Below are 26943 nucleotides of genomic sequence, written 5' to 3'. Positions count from 1 at the left end.
AAAATGATAACTATCTTTAATACTCTCCCTCTTAACTGCTAAAAACAGGACAGGAAAAAAGGGAGGAAGGAGAAATCCCCAAACAAAAGGAAATTCCCTCCCAAAAAACGAAAAATGAAAAAAGCATGAATTTGCACATTCAGAATATTGTCTTCCCTTTGCACTACTATTCTTTCTATCTTTTCTCTGCCCTACCTATTCACAGCTAGCAGGAGTCGAAATCTCCCCATTTATTCCTCAGGCTTCAAGGAGAGAGGACTAAACAAGTGGCAATGTCAACTGATTTGGCTTGCGAGCTACTTTTAAAATGACCAAGCCAAAATGATCTACCAACAATAAAATTTTTAAAAACACAAAGCACACTGTACGCAGAGAAAATGTTAATTATCATTTATATTCCGGGATTTTTTTTTCATAGAGGTCAAGGCAGAGGACTTTAAAATATGCAATGGCACCTCAGTAACAACCAGTGGTCTCAAACCCGTAGTCCGGGGGCCACATGTGGCCCACCAGGTACTATTTTGAGGCCATCAGTATGTTACCATTGTTCTGGAGCGTTGCCCACCTCACTGCTGTAACCTCACATAAGCGCTTTCCTGCGTCTGTACCCGATTGTGAGGTGGAGTGGAGAGGACAATTGTGTACAGACGCAGGAAAGGGCTTGTGTGAGGTTACAGCAGTGAGGCGGGCAACGTTCCAGAACATAAGGTAACCATTGGAGGCAGTGCAGCTTATGCGTGTGTACGTAATCTCATGAACTCTCGTAAAATTCAGCACCTCTCCTGGTGGTGACTGCTTGATGTAAGATGGCAGTTGTATCCAGTGTTAGAGGAGGTGAGAGCTGAAGGCGGTTGCGGACGTGACCACCGGACACTTGAAGCACAGGTTTTCCAGGCACAAGTCGGATATTGATCCTCCCCTCTACAAAAAAGCCTAGAGGACTACCCCAAAATCTTGTTTCTTGCAGTTGATACCTTAGATTAGAATCTATATCACAATTTTGCATGAGGTACTTTATAAATCTTTCCTTAATAGCTTCTGATAATTTCAGCTATACACAGCTGAAAGCAGTGAAAAACTATCTAAACTTCATTTTCTGCATGTTACACTGCTTTCAGTTGTGTATAGCTAAAATTATCAGAAGCAATTAAGGAAAGATTTATAAACTATAACGAGTTTTACCTCATGCAAAGTTGTCATTTCTTTAATAAGACATTAACTATTTTTTCTGTGGCCCTCCAAGTACCAACAAATCCAAAATGTGGCCCTGCAAAGGGTTTGAGTTTGAGACCACTGGTAACAACTATACAAAAATAGACAAATATATCCCCTCCCCTTTTACTAAATCGCAATAGCGTTTTTTAGCACAGGGAGCTACGCTGAATGCCCCGTGCTGCTCCCGACGCTCATAGGCTCCCTGCGCTAAAAACCGCTATTGCGGTTTAGTAAAAGGGGGCCATAATGCAAAATATAGACAGCAGATATAAATTCTCAATACAGATACATTTTGATTACCAAAATGAAATAATTTTTTCTACCTTTGTTGCCTGGTGATTTCATGAGTCTTTAGTTGCACTTCCTTCTGACTGGCTGGCCCATAACTTCCTCTCCGATGTCAGAATTGACGTCGGGGGGGGGGGGGTAGGGAAGGGGGAAAGGTTTGTGGGCCTGGTGCTTGTGCAGTGGCTGCACGCGCCTGGCTTTTGTGGTGTCAGGGAAGCAGGGAGAATGCAAAGGCAACACAAGTCCTCCATGATCGATTCGCATTGCCCTTTTGGGCACCCCTGTTATAGAATATTTCTTCCACAGCTGTAGAAATACCTAGATCTAATAGATATGTTCCATCTTCAGAAATTCTTCCAGCAGCTTTGGCCTTTTCTACTATGCTTCTTATTTTATTAGGATACCACTAAATACCCAGAATAAATTTTGGTTCCTTTAATCCAAATAAGCTTGACTAACAAGCTTACTTGTAGAAGTTCCTATTATATATCCCCAGAAATTATCCATATCTGTTCTTTAAGAGTTTTATAGTCTCACTATGAGTAAGTAGCTGTACAAAGTAAGGGTTTACTATAGCAGTTTAGGGATGTCTGGTTTCTGTACTTGATGCTACTTTTTTCATGATATTAAGCTATTATGATTTTGTATACCTACCTCTTCGTTTTCTGGTTTTATTTTGTTGTTAAGGTTTTAATAAAGGTTAGAGAACTTAAAAAAAAATAGTGTTATAGTTAATTAAATATTAACATGGTAAATGAGGGCAGATAAACACCTGCATTGTCCATCCACAACATGCATCTAATCTGCCGATTTTTCTAATCCCCCAAATTAAGGATCCCCTGTGACTATTCCATACTCTGTTAAATTTAAATAATTGCTTTTGCCTCTACTTCTAGTGGGAGACTATTGCATGTATTTCTTCCCCTCACTGCACAGAGCTTTTCTGTGAATAACAGGGGTCTCAAAGTCCCTCCTTGAGGGCCGCAATTCAGTCGGGTTTTCAGGATTTCCCCATGAATATGCATGAGATCTATATGCATGCACGGCTTTCAATGCATATTCATTGGGGAAATCCTGAAAACCCAACTGGATTGCGGCCCTCAAGGAAGGACTTTGAGATCCCTGCACCAGAATGACACACTTATTGCACTAGAACAGGGGTAGGCAATTCCGGTCCTCGAGAGCCACATGCAGGCCAGGATTTCAGGATATCTGCAATAAATATACACTAGATCAGGGGTCTCAAAGTTCCTCCTAGAGGGCCGCAATCCAGTCGGGTTTTCAAGATTTCCCCAATGAATATGCATTGAAAGCAGTGGATGCAAATAGATCTCATGCATATTCATTGGGGAAATCCTGAAAACCCGACTGGATTCCGGCCCTCGAGGACCGGAGTTGTCCATGTCTGACCTAAACCCTTGACTATTGCTGTAGGACAGGGGCCGCAATCCAGTCGGGTTTTCAGGATTTTCCCAATGAATATGTATGAGATCTATGTGCATTCACTGCTTTCAATGCATATTCATTGGGGAAATCCTGAAAACCCGACTGGATTGCGGCCCTCAAGGAGGGACTTTGAGATCCCTGGTGAATAAGTATTTCCTTATATTCTTGATTCTCCTTCCTTTCTGCCTCATACAATATGGCATCCTGTTATAGTAAAACAAGTTCTTTATGTTCATTAAATTTGCTATTCCCCTACATCACTGCCTCCTACTTTAAACATCTCTCCTTAGATCGCATTGCTCAGAATTACAAGACCATAGTATGTCCAATGATCGATGTCATTGACTATGATAACTTTGGCTATGAGACACAGGTTGGAGACGCCATGCGAGGAGCATTTGACTGGGAAATGTTCTACAAGCGGATCCCAATCCCTTTGGAGTTACAGAAATCTGACCCCAGTGATCCTTTCGAGTAAGTAATTTCAATACAGCATAGTTAAATCAAAACCAAAATCAAATGGCAAACAATGTTTCATTGAATTTGTAGTAATAACTACAAACCTTATAGACTTCCACAGCTAGAATATTGTTAGAGCAGAGCAGTAGTAAATCTTTGTTATTATGCTGTACCCTCTTCTCCCAGCTGCTGTTCTTAGAAAACTACATCTCTTGTTTTCTCTATTTGCAAGACATTTAATGCAATGACTATAACAAAAACCTCACTCAGGAGTAGAGAATGACACGGTGACAAAATTCATCACCGTTCCCGTCCCCACGGATAACCGCGGGAAATAATCCCATGTCATTTTCTAGTGTCTATTTCAACCTCAGTCCTTCTACACCAGCATTCTTCAAAGCAAAGCTTGCGGGTCAGTGGTTGTGGCCATTCATACTCTGATTCTTATGGGAGCCAAGGATAATGAAGCCATTGTGACATCACTGATGTGATTGGCTCTTAGGCACTGGTGGAATGAGGCATTATGACATCACAATATCTGCTCTGGATACCAGAGACTGTCATTCTGTAGTGTCTGTTTCAACCTCGGTCCTTCTACACCAGCATTCTTCAAAGCAAAGCTTGCGGGTCAGCGGTTGTGCCCAATTATACTCTGGTTCTTTCCTCTTTCCTTAAAGAATGACATGAAGATGGTTTCCCGCAGTTATCCGCGTGGACGGGGACGGTGATGAATTTTGTCACCGTGTCATTCTCTACTCAGGAGCTACTTTCAATGCTGCTTATCTGGCAGAGAGCAGTTGAAAGTCCTTGTTTACTAAACAGCCTTGAAGTTTTACACTTTTGCAATTAATGCGAATTAACTCATGATAGTTACTAAACCTCAGGGAGAATTATGCAGGATGTTCTTCTACCCTTCTGCATCCCATAAGATGAAACTCTACAGCAGGGGTGTCCAACCTTTTGGCTTGCCTGGGCCGCATTGGCCGAAAAAAATGTTTGGGGCCGCGCAAACGCTGCAGCAAGACAGAGGAGGGAGCCGGCAAGACGGTAAACACCTGGGGGCAGCAGAGGAAAACACTGCATCGCCCTCAACCGGGGCCGCATAAAATACTTCACTGGGCCACATGCGGCCCTCGGGCTGCAGGTTGGACACCCCTGCTCTACAGCATTTAATGTGCACTGGTAATGCAAACTGTTTTATGAGCTTCATCTTAATAGTTGATGCATGTTATGATGTTCAGTAAATCAGGGTCTAAATGTAGGTCTAGTTTATCCAGTCCCAAATCTGTAAGGGTGTCTGAGAAAAAGGAAAATATTTTGTCTACCATCTTATCCTTTACTTAAAGAGAGTTTGTTTGGAGATTTCTGTATTTCCTTTTCTTTCATGTTTTCTGTTTTCACATAGGTCTCCGGTGATGGCTGGTGGATTGTTTGCAATTGACAGAAAGTGGTTCTGGAAGCTAGGAGGATATGATGTAGGTCTGGAAATCTGGGGTGGAGAACAGTACGAAATATCCTTTAAGGTACGCTATGTTCTGTTAATACCACTTCAGTGGCATAATTGTATGGGGCATTGGGTGCTGAACACCAGCCTGAGTTAGGGACACTAAAGGAGCAGCTAGGAAGCGTACCACTGGTAAGGACATGGAGATGGGCCAGGCTTGGAAAAATATGGCACAAACTCTAGCTTTTTTTTCTGTAATTTAAGCTGAGCTCTTTCTTTCCCCGTGTCCCAGCAATGAGCAGCATTTAAGAGTAGTTCACTTCCAGCGCTCAACTTTTACTTTGAGTCTGCCTCTGTGTGCCAGAAATTGGGCTGCTTTTCCCCCTGCAGAGAGGGAAGATTCTGGACATGGTAGAACCGTGTAAAGGAGACCACAGTGAGTGGGGGAGGCATTAGGCGTCGCAAGGCACCTCCATGGATGCGATTCTTGTGAAAAAGGAAGCGCCAGAAATGTAGGCCTTGAAAAACTCTTTCCCACATTTCTGTCGCCTACCTTTCACATAGCCACAATTCTGTAAACGGCGCTGTTGCATGATTGACACATGGTCGGCTGCCATTTTTAAGGTGGCCACAGATAATGGCGCCATTTACAGAATTCAGGCCTAAGCTTGTAGCGCCAGGGAGTGGGCCCTTTTACCGGTAATAAGCTTCTAAGTCATGGTACTAGTGAGCGCCTAGCAAATATGAGTACCTTAAGGCTGTAATACAGCAAACTGCTCATCTTTATTGCATTATGGGCTCCTTTTACAAAGGTGCACTAGTGGTTTTAGCGTGCACGCTAGAAGCTAAGGCCTCCATAGAGCTGGCGTTAGTATTTTCCATGTAGCGCAGGGTTAGCGCGCACAGCATTGTAACGCGCTAAAAACGCTAGCACACCTTCGTAAAAGGAGCCCTATGTGCTACTGCTGGAGACTGCTCAGTTTGTTGCCATGAACTGTGATACCCACTAAACTGGTGCTTGGAATGGCTGAACTTGGGGGAAGATTCTCTAATATTGACGGAAAAATCCGATGGGCCGCTCTAAGTTGTTTTTTTTCTTTAAATCTGTCTCTTTAAACTCCTGTTCTTCTGTGTGGTTTTTTGACTGTCACCTTCTGTCTGTCTATCTCTTTGGCTGCTGTCTGTATTTCTTACTTTTGGTCTCTCTGTCTGTGTTTGTTGTGGTGTTTGTCTCTTTGGCTGCTGTATGTGGATTTTTTTTTTTTTCTGTGTCTTTCTCTCCTTTTGTCACCTACCTTTTTTTTGTGTAATAACGGAAGTTTCACAGAGTAAGTTGTTTGAACAGTTTAGTGTCATCTGCAAATTTAATCACCTCACTCGTCATTCCAATTTCCAGATCATTTACAAATACGTTAAATAGCACCGGTCCTAGTATGTTGTGTGTGTAACTTTTAACTCGTGCCAATTAGCGTCAATTGCCAATTATCAGAGTTGATTAGACTTGTTAAAAAATTAAGTTGTGTGCACAGCTTATAGCATTGTGTACAGAATTTGGTGGTAAGTGTAAGGATTTCAAAAAGACAAGTCATTCTTGAAAAAATTACGCATGCAAATGAGGTTTGCGGAGGGATGACAAATTTACATGAGATGAGTCACTGGTGATAGCAATCGGCACATGTGCAGAATAGATGATGGTAAGAGGTATACATGTGCCGGGAAAGCTATGCCATAGGCACATCTATGAATATGTTTGCCCGTGGGCAGAGTTAAAGCTTGTGTGTGTCAAGTCAACTAGAACATTTGTGCCTTATTGAAGCACAATATATGCTACGTTGTCGTGTCAGTCATAGGCGTGCCAGCGCTGTTGAATGAAGATGAAGGGAGGAGAAGTGCAAGCGTTGGCTTTCAACAAGTGCACCTAGGACACTCCTTTCATACACGTGCTCAAGAAGTGTGCTTTTGAGATCTTTTTTTCCCCCCCAAAACTGCTAAAATTTATGTGAATGGTGAATATTTTTTTTTTAATTTTATGATGAACCAAAGCCAGAAACACATGTCTGAAACCTGCTTTACACAGTGCCAGCACCCCCCGACCATTGGTAATTTTTGGTCATCAAAAGCCGGCGCCGCGCTTGGGGAATCACCCAGCAATGATGGAGAATTGCCTGGAGTGCTTCTTTAAATATTAATGAGCCCATTTTACTACCACTTTAATATTTATGACCTTGTTGTAATACATTTGCATGGCAGAGTCAGAGTCTACCAGGAAGCTCGGAGAAGACCATGATGAGCTATTTTAATAATTGATCAGTAAAATACCGCCATGCTAATAAAACAACTCATACCACACAGATTCTTATACTAAATTTCTAGAGAGCCAAAGAGGAATGTGCTGGAATTCTGACACATAGTAAACAACGTTCTCTCTAATATTTTTGGTCCATGTGCACATGGAAAACATTTTGGGGAGAAATTCTGTAAATGGCATCTAAAAAGATAGGTTTGAAAGGCCTACATTATAGGTGCTAAGTCCTTTAGAGCAGTGTTTTTTAACCTTTTTACACCTATGGACCAGCAGAAATAAAATAATTATTCTGTGGACTGGCATCGGTCCGTGGACCAGTGGTGGAAGAACACTGGGCTAAGTTGTGGGCCAGATCCCGCCCATCTCTACCCAATGTCCACCCCAGACCCCGCCCTCATAATAGTACTAATTGCACCTTGCACGTCCCGTGCCTCATCTGGAAGCCTTCCCTCTGACATTGCAACGTCAGAGAGAAGGCTTCCGGTTCAGGCGCAGGATGCCCGTAGGAGCCACTGCCCATGGCTTTGTGGACCGAATCAGTTAGGAAGAGGGAGCTGGCTTGAAGATAACGCCGCATCGATCGCACCATGGACCGGCGGTTGAAAAACACTGTTTTGGGCCTGATGCACATGCTGGCTCTGTGGACCGGCAGGAAATTTCTGTGGACCGGTGGTTGAAGAACACTGCTTTAGAGAATAGTGCCTAGAAGCACCTAATCTTCTCCTAAAAATGCTTACTTTGGAATTAATAGGTGCCATGCAATAGGTACCTATAACACAATTTTTTTTTTTTTTTTACAATTATGAGCTTCTTAAAGCTTATAATTGAGCCACTTTACTAAGGGCTCCTTTTACGAAGCCGTGTTAGCGGCTTTATCGCGCGTGACCTTTAATCACGCGCTAACCCCCCGCGCTAGCCGGAAAACTACCGCCTGCTCAAGAGGAGGCGGTAGCGGCTAGCGCGGCCAGCAGTTTAGCGTGCGCTATTACGCGCATTAAACCGCTAACGTGCCTTCGTAAAAGGAGCCCTAAATTAAGTGCCTATTTTTGGACGCCTCTTATAAAATGCCCCTCTTTGTGCGTGCATTTTCAGCTTTGATTAGCCTATGTTCACAATAAAGAAAACTGACAAAAATTTTGTGCCCACGGTTCCTAGGCATGAGCTCTCCCTTTTCTGACCTGTATGTTCGTGCATAGCTTAGAGTGAACACTGGTAAACATTTATAGTCTTATTTTAACAACAGTATATTCTGCCAGTACTCTGGGATGTTTTGTTGCTATAAAAGCTTGAGGTTTAGAAGCAGAAGCTCAGCAAAGCAAATCCAAGTGCTAGTGTTAGGGAAATGAGTGTCACTAATTTATTATTCTCAACATCATCATACACGTTCCACACTGGTACATTCAGGATGCTGCTCCGGGTCTACACTATCCGTGAAATAAAAATTGCATTTACTGGTAATTAAATAATGTCACACTCAGGGCAGGATTAACCAATAGGCCAAGTAGGCATATGCCTAGGGCCCGAAATAGTCAGGGGGGCCCGATGAAGGAGGGCATCAACATTGGTTTTTCCAAATGGCAATGCACCCCTCCAGCATCGATCGGCAACGCAGGCCCCCCCCCCCCGATCGGCAATGCAGGCCCCCACCCCGATCAGCAACGCAGCCCCCCCCCCCCCCTTTGACAGAAAGTAAGACAAGCAAGCAACACAGATAAGAAAGGCAACGGAAACTAATTGTGTAAGCGGTGCTGCTTGCCCAAAGCTTCCCTCTGACGCAGCTTCCTGTTTCTGCCTAGGCGCATGGTGGGTTGGGGCGGGGCAGGGGGCCCAGTGTACTTGTGTGCCTAGGGGCCCTCGACGAATTAATCCTGCCCTGGTCACACTCTTCAAACATTTAAATATATTTATGAACTTGCTATCTTAAAATACTGTACTGCTCTAAGAAAAAGAATGCCTCAACATAATAGCCCATCATCCATCATCCTATCCAAACTAGATTACTGCAATGCCATCTACTTAAATCTATCAAAAAAAAGTCTTCATAGACTCCAACTAATCCAGAATACTGCAGCCAAATTGATCTTTTCAAAACGCAAATCTGACCATGCCTCCCCACTCCTTGCCAAACTACACTGGCTCCCAATGATCTCCAGAATCCATTTCAAATGTTCCTTTTAAGATCATTCACGGCATCCTTCCTCCCCTTATCCCTCTATCTTTCAACTCCTCCAGTCCCGACTCTTCCAGAACCGCCCAAATGTATAAACTAGCCTTCCCCTCTCTACGCGGCATTCACTATGCAGGCAAACTGGGAAAATCCCTTCTTTTCAAAATCACAGGACTTTGGAACGACCTCACCATCCCGTTGCGGAACCTGGGTTCCCTCCAATTTTTCCGCAAACAACTGAAAACTTGGCTTTTTACCAAATTGTAACTCTATCCTCCCCCCTTTTTCTCCCCCCTTCTACACATAAGTTTCATGTAAACCTTTACCCTTCTCTACCTATTATTTAAGTTCTTGTAAACCGTGTTGAGCTCCATATTCGTGGAGATGATGCGGTATATAAACTTAAGGTTTAGATTAGATTAGATTAGAAAATAGCCTTATAACAAAATAGTCCTTGACAAAATGATCCCTGTAAGAAAATAGTTCTTGACAAAATAGCCCCTGTAACACAATCGTCCTTTGACATTTCTTCTCTCTCTCTGTCTGTCATCCATCTATCTGCATCCCTGTCCAGCATCTGCCATCTTAGTTTCCTATCCACCCCTTTTCCAGAATTTCCATCTTTCTCTGTTCTTGCTCCATGCCCAGCATCTCTTATCTGTGCCCTGTCCCTCTCCTCTCTCTCCTCCCTTCCTCCACACCCCAGGGTCTGGCATAACTCCCTCTCTCCACTGTGAGTCTAGCATCTCTCCTCTTCTCTTCCACCCCCAATCCAGCTCCGTCTCTTCCCTCCTCAAGTCTGGAGGATTTGAGGTGGGGAGAAGATAAGAGAAATGTTTTGGCCCGGGAGGAGCGCTTCTGTTGCCCCTGCCTAAAGCTGACCCTGTCAAAAAATACACTGAAGGGGTAACAGACTCATCCACTAAATGAATGCAGTAGAGTGACTAAAGAAAACTGTTTGAAAAAGAAAAAAGTCACTACTTGAAAAGATCACTTCATAAAGATATAGTCATGAACCTTTATACATAATCTTGTACAAAGAACTCTCTGAGCAGAGTTCTTTGTACAAGATTATGTATAAAGGTTCATGACTATATCTTTATGAAGTGATTTTTTCAAGTAAAGCTGACCCTGAGCAAGTACCTCAGGAGGACGCAGCTATTTTGTCAGGACTATTTTGACCTGGTACCAAGAAAAGAAAAACCATGGTAAGGGTATGTGGTTGTCACATTTTTGCCCTGTGATTGGACAACTTGTGACCTCAAGCATGTTATACTTGCTATGGTTTCCTAGGATTTTAAGAGGCTTTTTTTAACCTTATTGTCTTTGTGTTGCATTGAATAGAGAACTCCATTAAACATAGCTCTTAATTCCAAAAGAAATGTTTTCTGTAATCCTTTCATGCTGTTAGCAATTCTAGTCTCAAAATGGTTTAATCAGGGCTTAATATACTACCCACTGTGGGGTGCTTCTAAGCGGATGCCAAAAGTGAGATTTACAAGCAGTGTGCCTGAGGTATAAATTTATAGTTTGTTAGCTTTCTTTGGTGCTTCTGAAAGGATATCGACAGTATTAGCAGTATCAATACAGTTTTCAAAGGAATTTGCCCAGGTAATGTAAGCAGTTAACCAAGTAAATTCCCTGGACTGAAAACTTCCCTTAGTATGCACACAGGTACATTTGTACCAGTGGACTTCATTTAAGTCAGCTATTTTAAACTCTTCATTGGCCATAAAGTACGAACTATACTATGGTTAAAATTAGGTTTAAATCTTTAGCCTCCTAAAATTTGGACAGGTAGCTTCAGGGCTGCTATTTGTGCACCCAGGATTAGCCAGAGATGTTCTTTGAAGCCCCATGAATGCTTCTTTGGCCACCCATTTTTGAGCTGGTAAGTAGAGGTGCACAAAGGGCAAACAGTTTTAGTTTGTGTTTGATATACTTTGGCTTTGTGCTCAATTTTCTGACCTTTATTCGTTCATTTCACATACTCATTTTTATAGACCTTTTTAACGTATTACAAGTTTCTAATGTGCTCTGGTTGACTTAAAGCATGTTAGTTTGTTTGATAATATACATCAGGGGTGTCCAACCTTTTGACTTCCCTGGGCCGCATTGGCCGGAAAAATGTTTCTGGGGCCGCGCAAACGTTGCAGCAAGACAGAAGAGGGAGCCGGCAAGACTGTAAACACCAGGGGGCAGCAGAGGAAAACACTGCATCACCCGGGACTGCACAAAATACTTCACGGGGCCACATGCGGCCCTCAGGCCGCAGGTTGGACACCCCTGCATTAAATCAAGTTGGAATGCAGTAATGAACCAAATTTGAACTGCAACTGCACATTCCTACTGCTAAAGTAAACTATATGGAGGCTAATTGTACAATGGGGCTTATTTATGCCTGTTTTATAAAGGCACATATGGACATTTATAAACTAAACTCCTATAATGATTCGGAGTAATGCACAAATGGTGTTGCACAAATTTACACCTGCTGCAAAGAAGAATAAAATGACCTTCTAGAACTATGGTATCCATTTGTAATCTTTACATGTTTTAAATTCACATAGTTGTAAATTCTAACAAGCTAGAAAATGTTTTTCCTCATCTTTTAGGTATGGATGTGTGGAGGAAAGATGGAGGACATTCCTTGCTCTAGAGTGGGTCATATCTATAGAAAATATGTTCCCTACAAGGTTCCAGCTGGAATCAACATAGCAAAAGTAAGTATTTCTCATATCACATTTCCTTAGCCATTTCCTAGGATCTAGATAGGAAGGGTAATTAATATGAAGTGATTAGGCGCATATGTGTACACCTATATACGTAAATGCTAAAATTCTGCCTTAGCTACAGGTGTCAAAGGCCCTCCTTGAGGGCCACAATCCAGTCGGGTTTTTAGGATTCCCCCAATGAATATGCATGAGATATATTTGCATGCACTGCTTTATTGTATGCTAATAGATCTCATGCATATTCATTAGGAATATCCTGAAAACCCAGCTGGATTGCGGCCCTCGAGGAGGGACTTTGACACCCCTGGCCTAAGCACTCATATCCTGTAAATAAGTTCACATCTTTCACCGTTCATAATTTGACCGATGGGAATACACACAAGCTGAGGCTGGATGGGGTGCATAAACACCCCCTCTTTGGATTCTATATATCCCATTCAAATTTGAGCATGCTGCTGAGATGTGCTTGCAAATTAATTGGTTAACGAGCTCTTAACCATTGGATGCCAACAACCAGTTTATTGATAATTGGCACTGACTAGAATTTACACCCGCATCTAGGAGAGGGGAGACATGATCGAAACATTTAAGTACCTCACCGGACGTGTCGAAGTGGAAGATGATATTTTCTTTCTCAAGGGACCCTCGGCCACAAGAGGGCACCCGCTCAAACTCAGGGGCGGAAAACTTCATGGTGACACCAGAAAGTATTTCTTCACAGAGAGAGTGGTTGATCATTGGAACAAGCTTCCAGTGCAGGTGATCGAGGCAGACAGCGTGCCAGACTTTAAGAATAAATGGGATACCCATGTGGGATCCCTACGAGGGTCAAGATAAGGAAATTGGGTCATTAGGGCATAGACAGGGGGTAGGTAAGCAGAGTGGGCAGACTTGATGGGCTGTAGCCCTTTACTGCCGTCATCTTCTATGTTTCTGTCTGTCTGCACACTATTCTATAAGGCAGGGTTCCTAACTCCCATAGTGCATATCCCAGACGGTGATTTGGTCATGGGAGGGGCATTCCGAAAAGTTATATGCTTAGATACAGAATACTGCCTCAGTACACCTAACTTGGGTGTCAGCATATATACCAGTTTCAGTAGGTGTAAATCTGGCACCTAAAATTAGGAGTGAAAATCGGTGCTACTTGTAATTCTGTAAAGGCCAATTCTAGAGAGCTGCACTCAAGAGGATATTCTATAAATGGCGCTAAAACTTAGGGGCCAATAGGCACCTTACTGGCACCTAAGTTAATTGAGAAACACCGTTTAAAATGGTAAAAATAAAGCACCTACTGCTATCTAAATGAAAAGCACTGGAATCGTGCTTTAGACTGCCGAATGCCAAAGTAAGCATGACCAATGCCGGAAGTGGCATTAGGTGGCCTAAAGCAGTGGTTCCCAACCCTCTCCTGGAGACCACCAGGCCAATCAGGTTTTCAGGATAGCCCTAATGAATATGCACGAGAGAGATCTGCACATAATGGAAGTGCCAAGCATGCAAATCGTGTTCATGCATATTCATTAGGGCTATCCTGAAAACCCGACTGGCTTGGTGATCCTCCAGGACAGGGTTGGGAACCACTGGCCTAAAGCACCTATGTAGCTATGATTTACGCAAAGATAGGCACCAGAAATGTAGGCTCGGAAAACCCTGGCCTACATTTCCAGTGCCTCTTTGCCAGGGGGATCCCGAAAATAGTGCACAGCTTGCCATCAACTGATCACGGCAGGGGAATCCCTGATCAGCTAAGCTGGCAGGACTCCCCAAAATCACGGCTTTGGGGTGTCCTGCCGGCTCAGCTACTCAAAGATTTCCCTGCCAAGATTAGCTGATGACAAGTCCTCGACTATTTAGATTTTTGAGGCACGATTCTCTTAACAGGCACTGTCACGTGATTAGCACGTAGTCTTGTTCTGGGTGTTTGGGACTTGGACAAAATTTTGTTCGAAAATGTGGCATAAAGATAGACGTCCTGACGGTCTGGGCGTCCCAATGGCTTGGATGTCCAGATAGAGGATTTTTGAAAAATATATATTTCTTGACATATGGTGGTTTGCCTTTTGAAAATAGGCATTTTCTTACTGCCGACTTTGGATGTCTAGCACCAAACGCCCAAATCAGACTTAGATTTTGAAAATGCCCCTCTATGTGAGCATATAGTCAACATTCAGAAATGCATACTGAATGATATGGGTTCTCAACAAAAACCGGTTAGAGCAGGGGTCTCAAAGTCCCTCCTTGAGGGCCGCAATTCAGTCAGGTTTTCAGCATTTCCCCAATGAATATGCATGAGATCTATGTGCATGCACTGCTTTCAATGCATATTCATTGGGGAAATCCTGAAAATCCGACTGGATTGCGGCCCTCAAGGAGGGACTTTGAGACCCCTGGGTTAGAGGGACCAGGCGTTAGCACGTTTTTTGTTTGGGGTTTTTTTTGCCAATTTTGGGGCACCATTTGTAGAGTTCCTCCACAACTTATAGGTTATTCGCTAATGTAAGTGCTCTTGCCTAACTGTACATGTGCATTTATACTCAGTTGATACCTACTTTCTTTTGTAGAATAGATACAACATAGGTGCTCTGTTACAGAATTAATCCCAAAATATCAAAGCCTCACATCCCAAAAACAACTTCATTTGAAAGAAGATTTTAATTTTGTATGCACATGGGAGAAGAGAATACACTTTTAACGTGTTGCCTGTCCTGGTAGTGTTGAAAGCCATATTTTAAATTAAGGACTGCAGCTCCCTCTAGTGAGGTAGTGATGCATTTTAAGGAAACCAATAGAAATAGAATTAGCCAAGAGTGATTTTAAGTACAACTTAGGGCTCCTTTTACAAAGCCGCGCTAGGGCCTTAACACGTGGAATAGCGCACGCTAGCCACTACCGCCTCCTTTTGAGCAGGTGGTAGATATTTGCGCGCTAATCCGGTGCGTGCGTTAAAAACGCTAGCGCACCTTTGTAAAAGGAGCCCTTAGCTCCAGTCAGTGATTTCAAAAGTGCCTAATGCTTTCTTTGTAATTATGCTTCACATTTGACCTACTGTTTAGGCTCAGGAATTCACAAGCATCTAATTCCTTGTAACAATCCATTCTAGGCTTGTTGTGTTATACCAGAAAAGGATAGAGAAGAGAAATGGAGGGTGCCAAGAATGCACATAAATTACTAGAATTCCAGCATATAGAAGGGTAAATCATAAAGTAAAGGCAAAATGCATTTAATGGCTTTAATAGAAGTAACTATGAGCAATTGAACATATCACTATTACATGTAGTCCCCATGCAAGACGACACATTTGTTGTATTGTTCAACTAGCTTCTGCATTCTTGCTAAGTTTTTCAGCTGCTCCCAAAGCCAGGTGAGCACCGTTTCCTTTGCTTAATCATATTTTGTCTTTTGCTCTCTGGGTCGCAGTAATGTACCCATGCCCTGTCACCAGTGAAAGTATTTTCTTGTTTGTTAGGGGGAATACTATTGCCAGCCCCTCTTAAAAGCAGCTCATGAGCAGAATGAAAAAATAATGCTACCTGCAAGGCTGATTGCAAGCCGTGTTATTTTTGTACTTTGTGAGTGACTGCTAACCTTTGGCGAAAACCAAAAAAAACTCTGTGGAGTGACGATGTTCCTAAATGGACTTTATTTGAAAGTGTCAAAGTTCCAAAGGTACACTGAAATCATCCACATAAAATAATTTCATCCACATAAAAGCCTTAAAGGACCTAGTCCGCTAGGGATACAGGACCCAACACGGTGCGCGTTTCGACAAAAAGTCTTCTTCAGTGTCTCACTTCCGGCTCACCACACAATTGTTTCCCATGTATTCACCTTTATAGGACCCCCAGGTCCCCCTGAAGAAGACTTTTTGTCGAAATTTTAAATCACACAACAAGTGTACAGAAATACATCATTTTTAACTTCTATATAACACTTGAAATTCTTTCTAATATCATCAGAAAAACATATATCCCTTCCTTCCCACCCTTCCTTAAATATTTCAAACAAAACTTATCATAAACATATTATGAATACTTAATGATTGTATACTTCTAAAACCACCCCCCTCCTCCCAGTGTGTATATATAGTATCCAAGGAAAATGATGTCTACTCATTACAATATTTTTCCAATGGCCCCCAGATCTTTATATGTTACATTTACATTTAAAAATGACAAATTAATAATCTAACAAACATAGGAGTCCTTTTACTAAGTTGCAGTAAAAAGTGTCTTTAGCTCATCCTTACGTAGATCTTTCCAACATGCTAAGGTCGAGTGATATTCTACTCCACTCTGTATACTGAACGAAGTCATTCAGTATTTCATATTTGCTATATCGCAATTACTGTACTAGGCAGATCAGTCCTGATATTCTACTTTCATATCTACACATTGGTGTTCATATCTTACTTTGTTGAACTCTTTTTTTCTTAGATTGTAAATTGCTTAGATCTGCCTAGTACAGTAATCCTTTCTGGAAACGTCAATCGCTCCTCCTAAACTTACTTGCTCCACTTCATCACTGACGCTGAAACCGTGGATTGAAGACAAAGTTTTATTTTATTTTTCTTTCCAGCTTATGATTTATCTTTAATCTTATCTATTGTTTTGCCTTTTGTCTTTGTTTTGTTCTATTTCTATCATTTAAATTTCTCCAGAATTCTACTGTTCAACGGCTCCCCCTTCTGCTTCTATTCCTTTCTCTCCTCTCTTCTACCTTCCAAAGTATTTAGATCAATGCTGTCTTGTTAAAATGTTTATTTTATTTTTATTTTTCCTCTAACTCTACTTTTCACTTCTCTATTACCCTCCAGGTACTTTAGTTAGATTGTGAGCCTTCGGGACAGTAAGGGAATTTTTCAAGTACCTTTCTTATTTCTAATCTTAATGTATATTTTCTGTAAACCGCTTAGAACCTAACGGATGTAGCGGTATATAAGAAATAAATTACATTACATTAATTGCGCTATAGCAAATATGAAATATTATTTTTACCGCAGCCATAAAATGTCTGATTTGAATTAATGGGTGTGCAATAATTTTGCCATTAGCATGCAGCCATTGAAATATTAGCACAGGAGCCTATACCACCACCAAATCCGTAGACAGTAAGAAGAATAATAATAATAACAGTTTATATACCGCAATACCGTTAAGTTCTATGCGGTTTACAGAAGATTAGTGGGGTTCAAGTTGAGTTGACGTACAAGTTGTGTTAACTTAAGGGATGTGGGAACAATGGGGAGAAAGGGCAAGAGAGGGGAAGGAGGAAATTTGTAAATGGTGCCTAAAAAGATTGTTTCTATTTAGTCACACTTAGCTTTGTTTTTTTACCACCGTGGCTGGCAATAAAAAAGCCTAGTGCAGCTTCTTAAAAGGTAGGTTCCTCTTATAGAATTTCTCCATAAGAGCTAATCATGCACTAATCAGTTAGCATGTGATAATTAATGTAAATGCACTAATTATGCAGAAATGCCCACTCTCTGCCCCCTGACATCCCCCTTCTGCACTAAAAACAATATACCATATACAGTATACTCTAATATAAACTGAGATTTGGGGGCCAATAAATGACCCAAAAATGGGGGTCTTGGTTTATATTCAGGTTCACCTTAAATCCTGGTGGTCCAGTGGTGTGGTGAGCCAAGCCGGGAGGTGAGGTGGCGGGTCCTGTCCCGGCTGTGCTAAAAGTTGTTATTGTTTGTGTCTTATCTTTGTTGTTTTTATTTTTGTAAACTGTTTTAAAAGATTTGGTTAATGATTTTGTTTTCTTTCACAGAATTTAAAGCGAGTGGCTGAAGTATGGATGGATGAATATGCAGAATATATTTACCAGCGCCGTCCTGAATACAGACATCTCTCAGCAGGGGATGTGACCTCGCAGAAAGAACTTCGCAGCAAACTGCACTGTAAGAGCTTTAAATGGTACATGACAGAAATTGCCTGGGACCTTCCAAAGTACTACCCACCTGTGGAGCTTCCAGCAGCTGCCTGGGGAGAGGTAAACCTAAAAAGCATAGAGCATGTGGGAAAAGGTTATTATACGTGGATTCAAAATGCCATCCTATAGAAAAAAGTGAGACAAATAATAATAATAATAACTTTATTCTTCTATACCGCCACAATCTTGCGACTTCTAGGCGGTTTACAATCAAGAGTGCTGGACATTCAGCGAAATACAATAAGTAGATATTCAGAGGAAATACAGAGATCAGAGACCTCAGGAGGCAATAGTATAGAAATACAATTTGCTGAGCGAAAATGTAATATGTACATTTTAGTAGGTAATGTCCGACAGGACCTGTTGGGGATAAATAGCAACGTAAAGTTACGATAAGATGAAAATAACAGATTATATTTATAACAGTGCTGTAAGTTCAGGTGGAATAGGGAGGGGGGAGGGAGAGGGAGAGTGGGTCAATTGTTTAGGTATTTCTGGAACAGGTATGTTTTTAGGCGTTTCCTGAATTCCCCGTATGTAGTGGGCGAAAGCAGTTGGTCTAGGTCTTTGCCCCATAGGACTGCTTGGTGAGAGAGAAGGTGTTCGTAGTGTTTTTTCATTTTGCAGTCTCTAACTGGAGGGGAAATGAGTTTTGGGTGTGTGTTTCTCTTGAGTTTGTTATTAGAAAATGCGAAAAGGTCCGTTATGTACTTGGGGGTCAGGCCGTATAGTACTTTGAAGCAGAGGCAGGCAAATTTAAACCTTACTCGGGCTTCCATTGGTAGCCAGTGCAGCTGCTGATAGTAGGGTGTCACGTGGTCGAATTTCTTCAGCCCGAAGATAAGTCTGACCGCAGCATTTTGCATTATTTGGAGACGTCTCATATTCTTTTGTGAGATTGCTAGATAGGCGATGTTGCAGTAGTCAAGCTGACTCAGTATGAGGGATTGCACTAGGATTCTGAATGTTGACGTATCGAAGTATGATTTAATGGTTCTGAGTTTCCAGAGAGTAAGGAAACCTTTTCTGAATAGGGAATCCACTTGTTCCTTCATTGTTAGGCATTGGTCTAGAATAACACCTAGTATTTTCATGGTGGGCTGAATAGGGTAGTTGAGTTTATTGATGCATAGTGGGGTTTTATTGTCAAGCAGGTGAGGGGAGGCAACGAAGAATTTTGTTTTTTCTGGGTTGAGCTTGAGCTTGAAATCTGTCATCCATTGTTCCATCTTCTTCCAAAGACTTACTATGAGAGTTGAGGCAAAGTGAAGACCCATTGATAGTGAAAAAAATGTAATGTTGTAAATACAATTTCTTAAATTTAAGGGAATAAAACTTTGTAATAAAAGCAAGTATATCTACAAAAAAACATAGTAAAACAAATAAAATGCACTATTAGTGTTAACTTAGACCTGACATTACCATGTTTCAGCATAATGCCTACATAGATATGCTTCACATAGTGTATAACACAAAATTAACAGAAGTAGACATAGAAAAATATAATCCTCATGAAGTCATGATTGATGCCATTTTTCTAATAATTTTCTATTAATTATGTAAGATTTAGTGTTGGGTGGGGGGTGGGTTTCCATTATATGAAAGTATAATAATTAGAGGGATTCGAGGGTGGGAGGGGGAGGGTTATATTTTTAATTATAAGATATAATGATAAGATGTACAAGTGCTTAGATTTATTTTTTTTATTATAAATTTTTGTACACTTGATGAAAGTTTTAAAATGAATAAAGAATTAAAGAAAAAGAAAAATATAATCCTATTGAAAGACTAACACTTAAGAAAGAAATAGCATATGGTCACACCTATGAAAAATGGAAAGGAGCGTTTCTGTTTCTGACTAATCATTACAATCCAATCACTATGGGGCCCATAATCAAAAAACATAGACGTCTAAAAAGCATCCTAAATCAGCACTTGGACGTCCGAATCGCCAGGATATCCAAGTGCCGAAAATTGAAATCTTTTTTCTGTACGTCTAGCAAGATGTTCCAGCCTCTGTACGTTCAGAGCATGAGATGGTCATGGCTGGGGGTGTGTTGTGGGTGGGCTTCAGGCAGTCTCAAGGGCGGGTTAGACATGGACGTCTTGCAGTGATAATCATTTTGCAAGACCTCCTGGATGGAACTTATATGTTTGGAACTGGACCTGTTTTAGAAGGGTCTAAGTCAGGGATCTCAAAGTCCTTCCTTGAGGGCCGCAATCCAGTCGGGTTTTCAGGATTTCCCCAATGAATATGCATTGAAAGCAGTGCATGCACATAGATCTTATGCATATTCATTGGGGAAATCCTGAAAACACGACTGGATCGCGGCCCTCGAGGAGGGACTTTGAGACCCCTGGTCTAAGTGCTACAAAGATGCCCAAACTGACCAGATGACTATTGCATGAATTAAAGTAAGACACCCCCACACTCCCCCAGTGCTCACTGACCCCCCTTCCACCACACAAAAATGAGAACAAACGGGTACATACCTGTCTCTAAAACAGCAGCATCTGGTATGGGAAAGCCTAGCAGAGCTGCACACAGGTGTCTTAAGTAGCCTGGTGGGTGGGCTATTGAACCATAGAAAGGAGGACCCAGGCCCATAAGCCACTCTTAACTACTACATTTATGATGGAAAATGTGAGCCCCCCCCCAACCCCACTCTACTGCAATATAGGTGCCACCTGCAGCCATAAGGGCCATTGGGGTTGGGTGGGTATTGAGGGGCTCATCATAACCTATAAGGGAGTTCTGGTGAGATGTTTATCTGGCACCCTTTTTGTGAAGTTCAGAGTGGAGAATGTCACGGAGACAAATTTGTCCCTTTCCCCGCAGGAACTCAGTTTCCCTGTCCCCGTGAGTTTTGTTGCTGTCCCTACCCCATTCCTGTAAGCTCTGCCTTAATTGCACAAGCCTCGAACACTTATGATTTTAAAGTGTTTGAGGCTTGTGCAGATGAAGACAGAGCTTACAGGAATGGGGCAGGGACAGGAAAAGAACTTGCAAGGACAGAATGGGAAAATGAGTTCCAGCGGGGGACGGGGACAAATTTGTCCCCGTGCCATTTCCATTCTCTAGTTCAGATCATTTTCCTACTGCTCTGTTACCATGTCTGGGTGGCCAGTCCATTACAGGACTGCCCCTCTCACGTCCAAATGGTCTTGTTCTGGGTGTTTGGGACTTGGACAAAATTTTGTTTGAAAATGTGGCATAAAGATAGACGTCCTGACAGTCTGGGCGTCCCAATGGCCTGGATATTGTCCCACCTGCCCAGCTCCTGTTCACGGCAGCGAGCTGGAACACTGTGACTGTTCCTGTCCATACGTGTACCCTTTAACCAGGGTACCCTTCAGGCCTTCTTAGGCGTCTGCCTAAGGTATAATATCAGATTCCCTGACATTACCAAAAGAAAAACAGGCAAGGGAAAAGAAACTCACACACCTCAAAATCCAGTATAGTAGAATAATCAAACAAAGGTTTTATTATGTTCACGGGTTGCATTGAACAAAAAGGAAAAATGCTTCAGCTTAGCAGACCTCAAAACAAGCACTCAAAACTATGAGGCAAAACACAAGCTGTTCAAACAGAGCAAAACTTTCAAAGAAATCCAGTGTCCAGGTTTTTGGGTGTGTCTTATTTTAACCTATAGTTCCACAGCCTCTGGACTTTGTTAGCACATCTATAAACAGTCCTGTTCACCAGAGCAATTTGGATTTAGAAACTTTCACTGAGCTGCTTCAGCTCCAGCAGCTGTGTCATTTCACAGGCATGAAACATTCAGAACAGAAACAAACTTTAACCCAAAATTGTGCAACAAGAAACCTGGCCAGCATGTCACCTGGTTTTCACAGCCTAACGTGGCTTATCACATACTGTAGCTCTGTAAACCGTATTCTCTTCTTTAGCACTGAATTCACAAGGTCCGTGCAGGCTCTCAGCACAGCTCCCTGCTGTGCCTTTCAAGTAATTAATTATGCACAGCTGTGAGGACGAACGCTCTCGGCTCAGCTTGGCTGCTAGCAGAGAGAACAAAAAAATGCCAAAACATTTGCTAGCTTTACAACTAAAGCTTTCAAGCAGCAATTAACAGTTCATTATCAGCAGGGAGAGAACTACAACTCCCCTTTAAACTATCACTGGCATAACTGGTAGCTTCACTACTGTGGACCCAGGCAATACACATCCCCTTACTGCTTATCAATGTCCATGGACACCTCCTCCGGTCCTACCAGACTCTCCTGGATTTCCATGGGTTCCCCTGGGGTTCCTTCCTCACTCCTTGGGTCAGCAGTAAGCTCTTCTGTGTCCAACATTTGCCAGTCTTGGTTCAGCTCCTCAGCATTCCGTTGAGGAGGAGAGGGTTCTCCACCGAGCACACCCTGAAGCCTCCTCGGCTCCTCCTCCTCCTGACTCTCTCTCAGCTGCTCTCTTTTAACCCCCTCTAATTCGCCCCTTCCTGCTGCAGAGTGAGAAGGGAGAGAAAACTCTCTGCAGCTGTGCCTGACTCAGTCACAGCTTTCTGTGCTGAGACTGGCCTTCTGGGAGCTGTAGTTTCTTAGCTCCTGGGATAGTCCAAGTGAAGTCAGCTTTTCATATTCTGCAGGGACAACCTGACCAGCTCTCCTGCCTCGGGGACTACCTACCTTCTTCACCACTGTGTCAAAGCTAGGGATAGCGCTAGATTTGTCACAATATCCAAATAGAGGATTTTTTAAAAAATATATATTTCTTGACGTATGGTGGTTTGCCTTTTGAAAACTTTGGATGTCTAGTACTATACGCCCAAATCAGACTTAGACTTTGAAAATGCCCTTCTATGTGAGCATATAGTCAACATTCTGATATGCTTACTGAATGATATGGGTTCTTAACAAAAACAGCATACAGGAAAAGTATTTCAGGATGTTAACGGTATGCTCACGTAAAAGTTTATTGTGATGATGATTAGTCATAAATAGAAACACTTCTGTCTTATATTTTTCAAGTGTACACTTCTCCCTCTGAATCAGCGAGGGTTAGGGGCAGAGCCGGTCCGCAAATACGGAAAAATCGCGGATAACTTTTAGGGCCGACCCTGACCTACCCCTGCCTCCCTCCAGCATCCCGGACCTCACCAAACCTTACCTGGTGGTCTAGCGGTGACATGGGGCAGGAGCAATCTTCCTATGCTCTTGCCCCGTGCAGAGCCATCATCAAAAATGGCTGCCGTGAGTTCCAGTTGTAGTCTCGTGAGACCACAGGAACTCACAGCAGGCAATTTTTGATAAGAAGATCGCTCCTGCCCTACGTCACCGCTAGACCACCAGGTAAAGTCTGGGGAGAGGTCCGGGACGCAGCGATTCAGCGTTTTAAAACAAGGGGCAAAAATCACGAATAACCGAATTTGTGGGTACTAAACCTGCGGATTCAGAGGGAGAAGTGTATAAAGAAGAAAACCTTTTAAGTAGTATCTGGCATAAAAAAATAAAACCCTCAAGTTTTCAAATCAAAATTGTTTTAATATATATACACATATAGATAGATTTGTCTACCACATGTCTTTTTGGAGTTGTACTAACATTGTAAATCCCTATGATACTTACTGTTGTTCAAATAGGAGTTTTACCACAAAAATTTCAATAAATAAATACCTTGGATGCAGAAAAAGCCTTTGATCGGGTGGAATGGACTTTCATGTATCAAGCTATGGAATGGTTTGGAATAGGTTCAAGATTTATACAAATAATTCAAACATTGTATAGCTCCCCTGTTGCAAAACTATATATTAATAATAATTTTTCAGAATGCTTTAATTTGCGGAGGGGGGTTAGACAAGGTTGTCCCCTATCGCCTTTGCTTTTTGATATTGTTTTGGAACCCTTGTTATTAGCTATTCAGCAAGTATTCCTTATTCAGACCGGGAATACAAAGTCTCTGCATATGCAGATGATATTTTGCTTCATTTGAGAAATCCAGAAATAACCATTCCTTGCTTACTTGAATTGATTGAGAAATTTGGAAAATTTTCAGGGTATAAGATAAATTGGAGTAAATCTGAAGTTCTTGCACTAAACGTGTATTGTACAAAAGGATTGTTTGATTCATTTTCTTTTGTATGGAAAGATAATGGATTAAAATTTTGGGAATTTGGATAAAAAACATGTTGGAAGATACAGTAAAAGAGAATGAAAAATCTTTATTGCAGAAGGTAACAGAAATGTGCGAGCAATGGAATCCATTACATCTGTCTTGGTGGGGGAGAGTTCAAACTGGAGGGGGTAATTGTGAATTAAGGAGAAGAAATAAGTAAACCTTTACTCTTCAAAAAAAATTCTAATTGAGATGGTTCATAAAAAACATGAGTCATTCTCAAATACTACTACACATTTACAAGGATACCTAAGCTGAAATTTGGCACCTCTGTCTAATAATTGTGATAAAAAATCAAAATATTTTCTCCTAATTCGTGTCCATCTGGAAACATTGGGAAAAATAAAAAATCTTCCCTCCAAGAAAATTGGAATCAGATACTTGGAAGAAATGGAGAAGCAATGTCTTTTTATCTTGGAGGAAGACTAAAGAAATTAGCAATGTTCCTCTAGATATAACCTCATCCATAAAGCTTTCCAATATTTCAGTAACGTTTAAACTATCTGAAGAGACATACTAATGAAGCTTCTCCTGGTTTTAATAATTTCTTAGAAGACATGGCTGTTAAAAAAGCATATCTCTGTAAAGGAGGAGAGTCTCAGGTGGATGCTGAAATTTCTTTCAGAAAAATATAAAATAGATATTTTGGATAAACTTAACATTTGAGGAAAATTCAAATTCAAATGTCTTATATAATTGTAAAATATGATAACGTTTTTAATCAGCTTTACTTTGGTTCAGATATGAGAATAGTATGTAATTTACAATGAATCTTTCTAGATCCGTAACATAGGAACCGGTCTGTGTCTCGATACAAAACGTGGAGTCGTGGGTTCCGTGCTAAGGATGGAATTGTGTGTAAAGAAAAAAGGAGAAGCTTCTTGGGGGTATATGCAGGTATTTGCTCCTTACTCTTCCTTATCCCATTATCAAGGTTTTTTTGTATTAAGCACATTTCTTCTAAAGTAATTCTTTCATCAGGTTAGGATCCAGTGAATCATGAAAATGTTCTTTTAAATGGCTCGAAAGATTAGGTCTTTAAGTGTATATCACTCAAGTGATAGTATGTGATAAAAGTATGTTTGTTTGTCTGTCCATCCATCCATAGGAATGATATTTTAGTTGCAAAAGTGCACAAACTAGCGAATGAAAATGTGTTTTGAGTGTTGTTCCTTCAAAATGACCATATGCACTTTTACTTTGAAAATACAGCAAAATCTGCTAAGTGAAAACTAAATATGTATTTTTCAGTGCAGGCCATTATAAAATTACCCCAATCCAATTAAAAGTATTGTCTATGTTCATACAGCTAACACCCAGAGAGCTATTTTGATTATTATATCCTTGATGATATGCATTATAATGTCTCATTCGGTGTAGATCCCGTAAATAACAATAGTTTTCTTTCTACACATTTCTGTTTTGATTACTTTGAATTCTAAATATGCACAGTAATTACAAAGTGCTGATAATGATAATCAAGTCTCTTCCCCAAAAAGTCTTCAGTTTAAGCAGGTATCCAAGGCCAAGGGAAATAGTATCAATTGCTCTAGGGGTGGGATGTAAATAAACACATTGCTCAGTGTTTGGCCATTCTATCTGACAGAAGCAATGGCTTAGCTAGGACTCAGTAGGCCCTGGATGGGAGGACCGAGATAAGGTCCACCGCCCCTTCCCCAGTGTGCTTGTACGCTCACCCAGATCCAGCACTTCCTTCCTTGCACTCGGCTACTTATTTGCCTGTGGGGTCCTCCATAGTTACAGCATCAGAGACAGCAACAAAGGCTGGCCAGCCGAGCTTTTCGTCTGCCGCGTCCCACCCACAGAAGTTGGAAATTGGATCAGCATGGTGGGATGTGGCAGAGGAAAAGTCCCTTTAGTGCTGTCTCTGATGCTGTAGCTGTGGAGGAACCCACAAGAAGGTAAGTAGCTGAGTGCAAATGGGTGGGGTGAGTGTACCTGCACACTGGGGGAGGGAGGTGGCATCTCAGTCTTCCCATTCAGGGCCTACTGAATCCTAGCTAGGCCAACCACCCATCCCCCATGCCCCCTCACCCCCTTTTTTCCCTCCTTATCTAACTCATATCCCTCATCACCAATCACACCCTTCTCACATACACACAAGCATACCTACCTCTTCACCCCATATTCTTCCCACCTTAGTAGATTCGTTGCCAACTCATGCATCCCTATGATCCAAGCAACACCCCTACTCCTGACTTAAACAGTGTGACAACCAGCCCCTTCTCTACACACTGTACACTCTTTCCCCCAGCCACATGCCACAGTTTTCCATACCCTTCCTTGTGACCCTGGGCAAGTCACATTTTAAAACTTGTATTCGGCTTTTACTAAGCGGATTACAAAAAAAACCCCACATAACCAAATTATTTACGCGAAGAATCAAATCTTAATAACTTTAAGACGAAGCTAAAGACATTTCTCTTCCTTGATGCCTTTGAGACCTAACTGTCCTTTTAAGGGCAATTAAGCGAAAATACTAATGAGTTTAACAGCATCCCTCCCTATTATTTTTTCCCAAATTGTTCTCTTTTACTTTGCCTAATGTAATTCTTGCCTTTTACCTTTTGTTTTAGTTTGTCTTTGTTTTTAATAGTTTTTAAAGTTTTTATAGTTATAGTTTGGTGACGTATTGTCACCTCAAACGTGTATTTCTGTTAAAGTTTGTCCTCTGCTTTTTACAAATTTGTTCACAGCCTAGAAGGCTGATTGGGCGGTTTAAGAAATTTTAAATAAACTTGAAACTTGAAGATAAAAACACAAAAAACCCCACTATTTCCCTTAATC

General features: G+C 41.6%; 1 protein-coding gene across 4 annotated transcripts in view; it reads left to right on the top strand.

Annotated features, from left to right (window-relative positions):
* GALNT10 (polypeptide N-acetylgalactosaminyltransferase 10) overlaps positions 1–26943 on the top strand; it is a 129244-nt gene that overhangs the window by 92716 nt on the left and 9585 nt on the right. For all 4 annotated transcript variants that reach the window (XM_033927749.1, XM_033927748.1, XM_033927750.1 and 1 more), the window contains 5 exons: positions 3240–3423; positions 4814–4931; positions 11940–12047; positions 17841–18062; positions 24916–25032. In XM_033927749.1, coding sequence (XP_033783640.1) covers positions 3240–3423; positions 4814–4931; positions 11940–12047; positions 17841–18062; positions 24916–25032 — 749 coding nt within the window. The remainder of the gene's footprint in view (positions 1–3239; positions 3424–4813; positions 4932–11939; positions 12048–17840; positions 18063–24915; positions 25033–26943) is intronic.

This window comes from Geotrypetes seraphini, chromosome 18 (assembly GCF_902459505.1).
Source record: "Geotrypetes seraphini chromosome 18, aGeoSer1.1, whole genome shotgun sequence".
In the NCBI taxonomy this organism is placed as follows: Eukaryota; Metazoa; Chordata; class Amphibia; order Gymnophiona; family Dermophiidae; genus Geotrypetes; species Geotrypetes seraphini.
Note: the sequence above shows the minus strand (reverse complement) of the source record. Positions and strands in the feature narration are given on the sequence as shown.